This window comes from Myripristis murdjan, chromosome 3, assembly GCF_902150065.1.
Source record: "Myripristis murdjan chromosome 3, fMyrMur1.1, whole genome shotgun sequence".
Taxonomy (NCBI): Eukaryota; Metazoa; Chordata; class Actinopteri; order Holocentriformes; family Holocentridae; genus Myripristis; species Myripristis murdjan.
The window spans coordinates 24115784-24120344 of record NC_043982.1 but is presented as its reverse complement, the minus strand read 5'-3'; the positions used below and the strand labels follow the sequence as shown (position 1 = coordinate 24120344).

The 4561-nt window shown below is 40.4% G+C and overlaps 1 protein-coding gene across 1 annotated transcript; it reads right to left on the bottom strand.

Moving 5' to 3' along the window:
- Nucleotides 1–316: 316 nt before the first annotated feature.
- Nucleotides 317–3918, bottom strand: serf2b (small EDRK-rich factor 2b). Its single transcript, XM_030048371.1, has 3 exons — nucleotides 3733–3918; nucleotides 2501–2609; nucleotides 317–757 (listed from the first exon to the last, which is right to left on the bottom strand). The coding sequence occupies exons 1-3, from the start codon at nucleotides 3737–3739 to the stop codon at nucleotides 691–693; spliced, it is 183 nt and encodes a 60-aa protein (XP_029904231.1). The 5' UTR covers nucleotides 3740–3918; the 3' UTR covers nucleotides 317–690.
- Between the last annotated feature and the right edge of the window lie 643 nt (nucleotides 3919–4561).

The window sequence follows — 4561 nt, the reverse complement described above, 5'->3', positions numbered from 1 at the left end:
CTAGTGCCCTACACTCAAGTCACGCTGGACTTAAAATAAAAACATTTAACAAGTCCACATACGAGGACACACCGAGAAACAGCTAATTAAGTTTATTTCCCGATCATCTCCACTGTCATGTTCAGAAAATTAAACTTTGACTTTATAGGACATTCAAAGTGATGCTACAAGATGTAACTACTATGTCTATAACATAGGATAACATAACTGTATGCGTACCTTAGACTGCTTCCATTACAGATACAAATGATATAGAAATGGTACATGAGCTGTGTTTTATCATTTGTAACAACATGAAAAATAACTCCAGCAAGCATGAACTAAAAAGATACACTTTATTTGGAACCAGCAGGGGACATTTAGATACAAAAATACACAATCGTTACGTGGTTTGAGTTAAGAACTGTTCATTCTTCTCCTGCTGCTTACACCACTGGTGCGCCTCCGAATAACACATGCATGACCGAAGTGGAAAAACCACTAACCTGCTTGGACTTTTCTTTCACCGGGTAAAATAACACAATTTTCAATAAGCAACAAGCAATGTCATTTGCCATAGGGAAGAATGTGGGATCCTAGATTCTTGAGTCTAGACAAAAATGAAAGATCCATCCTTATATAAATATCAGGAAGAATGCTGAACGAGGGATGTTCTTGAACACTGAGTCGGACTCATTGTTGACTCTGACGTTAGTTTTTGTTTCCTTTTCCTGCTTCGTTTGCCTTTTTCTGCTTCTGCTGCATTATCTCGGCATCCCTTTGGGGAGAGGAGGAGAAAAAAATTTAACAATTCAATTGAGTTATAACATTTCAAGATAGAAAAGTAATTTTGTCAGGACAGATCCCACTGTAGCTGAGTCTGAGTCTTAAACAAGCATCTACATGGGTAACCAATTCAATCCGGGATATAGGAAGTTTCTGATGAAATATTCGCCAACATTACATGTAACATAGCAGCTGATTGGTCAAAAGGCAGCCTTTGTCACAGTAATTAGTAATGCTGAATATGATTCTTTATGTCAACTCATTCAAGATCAAACCTGAATCCGGACTGACTACAATTAAGAGTATTGATACAAAATTCCTCACTATCAAAACAAACATAACAATATACAATCTCTTTATGAATAATAATAGTATAATATTTAAAAGGACAAGTTCACTATTTTGAAACCCAGACCTTATTAACAGATTATCTGACCTCATGCTCAGATGTAGAGAGCATCGTTTCGCTGGTCGCTTCAACTCTGATCCTGATATTGATGTGCTGCAGGCTGCCGCTCAGTTATAACACTGATCAATGGGGCAATCGTAAATGGGTTTGAAAAACTACGATAACATTGCTTTTCCAGAACAGGAAGATTGTTATATACGATCAGTCTCAGAATGGTGCTGAAAAAGATATCGCAAACTGAGCAGAATGTCAGGAGCTTATGGGCTTAGAGTGTACTATTGTCTTGGGACTTGTTTTGGCCACTTCAGCATGGAAGTTTACAGTTTGAAAGGTAGTGATTGCTTTGTGAAATCAAGTAGTTTTGTTCCAAACGGAGCAGTTCTGAGAGCATACACCTAGCTTTCCGTTTCAGAAAAATAACTTTATCTCAACCCATTTACAACTGCCCCACTGACTGCTGTTGTAGCCAATCGATATCAGGATCAATACTGAAGTAACTGGTGACATGATGGTCTCTACACACCTGAACAGCTTATTTGTCCTTAAAAAAAACGCAAATCACCATGTAAGGCACCTTTTTACAAATATTATGGATCAACTGTTCGATGACTGAAAACAAATTAAACAGGTGTGCCTCAGCCTCTAGTGCAAGTCTTGGCAAACTCACTGCATCCGCATCTCGTACTTACATTTTAGCCTAGTGTCAGCCCTGATACCGATGTTGGCGGTCCACTATTTGACAACTTTTCCACAGAAAAGAGCAATTTCCTCATTAAAAAACTAATACCTCACAACAGCCAACAAAGCCAGAGGTGTGCCCAGATTTCCATGGGAGCAGAAATATTAGAGGATTTCTACTTTATGAGCTGTAGCAGAAGTTACAAGCCCTGGGATAAAAGACCTGGCCTTGGTGGGTAACCCATTCAAATTTCACAAGCAGTACTGTGAGTGGTTCCTTATCGCGTCACACCTTGAATCTGTAATAATCCTCAGAGAGCTGCTGCCATACAAGTTAATAAAAATGAAAAGCTACTAGGCCTAATGGACAGAGGCCCATAATGGTGTGTTCATGAGAGGAGTGTCATTTATTCCATTGAGCTCATTAAAGCCATGATAGACTCTGAAAGGGCATCTATTTATCCAGTGTAGACTAAGTAGGAAAAACAAATTAGCCCAGCACAAATTTGCTTATCTGGCCTACAGCACCCTGGGTGGAAACACAATGTTGAAGATCAATCCAGACTTGGTGTGGTAATTTTTTTTTTTTCCCTTTGATGCTACTGCTACAAGATCATCTTCTCTCTGTGTGGCGTTAAAGCTGCCTACCTCTGCTTACGGGCAGCAGCAGACAACCCGTCGTCGCCCCTCTTCCCCTTGCTCTGGTCGCTCTGCTTTTTGGCATTCTTCTGGCGAGCGAGCTCACGCTGGTTTCCTCCTGCAACATACGATAAACATAAACTATGACTTAGGAGTGGGAACCACCAGAGGCCCCACGATACAATATTATCACAACATAAAGGTATCACAATTGTAAACATAAAGCAATATACTGAGTTTTGTGATATATTGCAAATTATGTCCCCAAAGGAAAACTTTGTCAAGATCTTTTATTTAATAAGCTACAGTTTTTCATTTCACCTCACTTGTGTAGCAAAATGAGATTGTCAAACAGACACACTGTCATAAAAATCTGTGCCAAATGTTGCAATAATTCTTGACAATACATTATCAATAATTTGCGACACTATGTTGTACATGTTTTTTTCCCCAACCCCTACAATTACAGAAAAAAGGGCCCCTTAATGAGAAACCCATCAAATATCTGAGCAAAAGTTACACCCTGAACACAGTTTCTATTAATAAGCATAGTTACTTTACAGGGATTTTCTCAGTATCTGGCAGGGCGGTATCATACAGTCCTTTATTAGCAACGCATACAGCAAGGAAAATTCAAAAACATAACAAAACAGATTTTCAGAGGAAGCAGTGATACATCGGACAGCCGCCGACGTGGCAGAGAGGCGCTGTGGAGCATTTTCATCCCCAACAAGAGGAAGCCAACACAGCTACTGCTGTACCGCACAAATGTCACAATAAGAAAACATAAACAGCCAAAGCAGAAGCAGATTTATCACAACTATACTTGGCGAATATCCTGTCTAACAGGATCAACGTTAATACCTAATGTCCGTGATTATTTCGCCGTAGCTTAATGGAGGCCGAGGCGTCGAGCGACCCACCGTTCAGTGTTTACAAAAGTGTGAGGTTTATGTTGTTTCGCAATCATTTAAAGATTAAAATCTATGAATTATCGCTTGAGTCTTTGTTTCCCTGTAAGCATGCGAGGCAAATACACAGACCAAGACTACAAGTGTTAGCTTGCACTCCGTGAAATACATCTAAGCTACTTCAGCAAGTAGACGGAGCCCAGGTCTGCAACAGCTAGCGTTAGTGGCCATGTCTACGGATGACAAAACCATTAACGCCGACAACGGGTCGAATGAAGCACAACAACAGCACATAAATGTATTGCAGTCACAGTATAAGTTGATACCCACTGGTCATTTTTAAGAAGTTGACGCTTCTCTTGCCCGAAATCCAAATAAGCTCACCCAAAGGGCCGCTTGTTCCCTTCTTGTCGTGCCAGTCGCTAGGTCTCCTTGGTGCCTCAGTCAGCGGGGCTCGCAAATCACCGCGAGATTTCGCTACAAGAACATTCCTCGGTCACGAAGGTGCATCGCGCATGCGCAAGGTGTATCGTCACTGAATAGAAATGAATGAATGAATGAATGAATGAATGAATGAATGAATACCTGTACACACAGTAGGCTACACAGTGAAAAAAGTCAAACTGTGTCACTACTACTACTACTACCACTACTAGTAATAATAACAATAACAACAACAATACTATTACTACTACTACTTCTAATAATAATAATAATAATAATAATAATAATAATAATAATAATGGTAGTAGCAGTAGTAGAAGTGCTGCAAATCTAGGCCTACAGAAAAGACTAAACAGCAAATTAATGAACTTAGATATTACATTTCCAGCGATCAGTGATGTTTACAATATCTATACGTGCAGTACATTTTGCCATAAACATTTTCTCTCCTGGTTATGGCCTCAGCAACATGCAGAGGGAGCTTGTGTCAAAAGCAGTGGACCCTACAGAGTGTGAGGCCTTGATTAAAGGAACTGGATCCTGTAACCTCAGCCAACCACTGCCTCTTACCCACGTGTCACCTCCCTAATCCAATCCAGGTCATCCTCGGCAGTCCTACTGTGACAGGTAATGCACAGAGGGAGACTCGCTGTTCTTATCATCTCCGCCAGGCCACAGCCTAGAGGAGATCATGTGTTTATGCATGTGTGTCTGT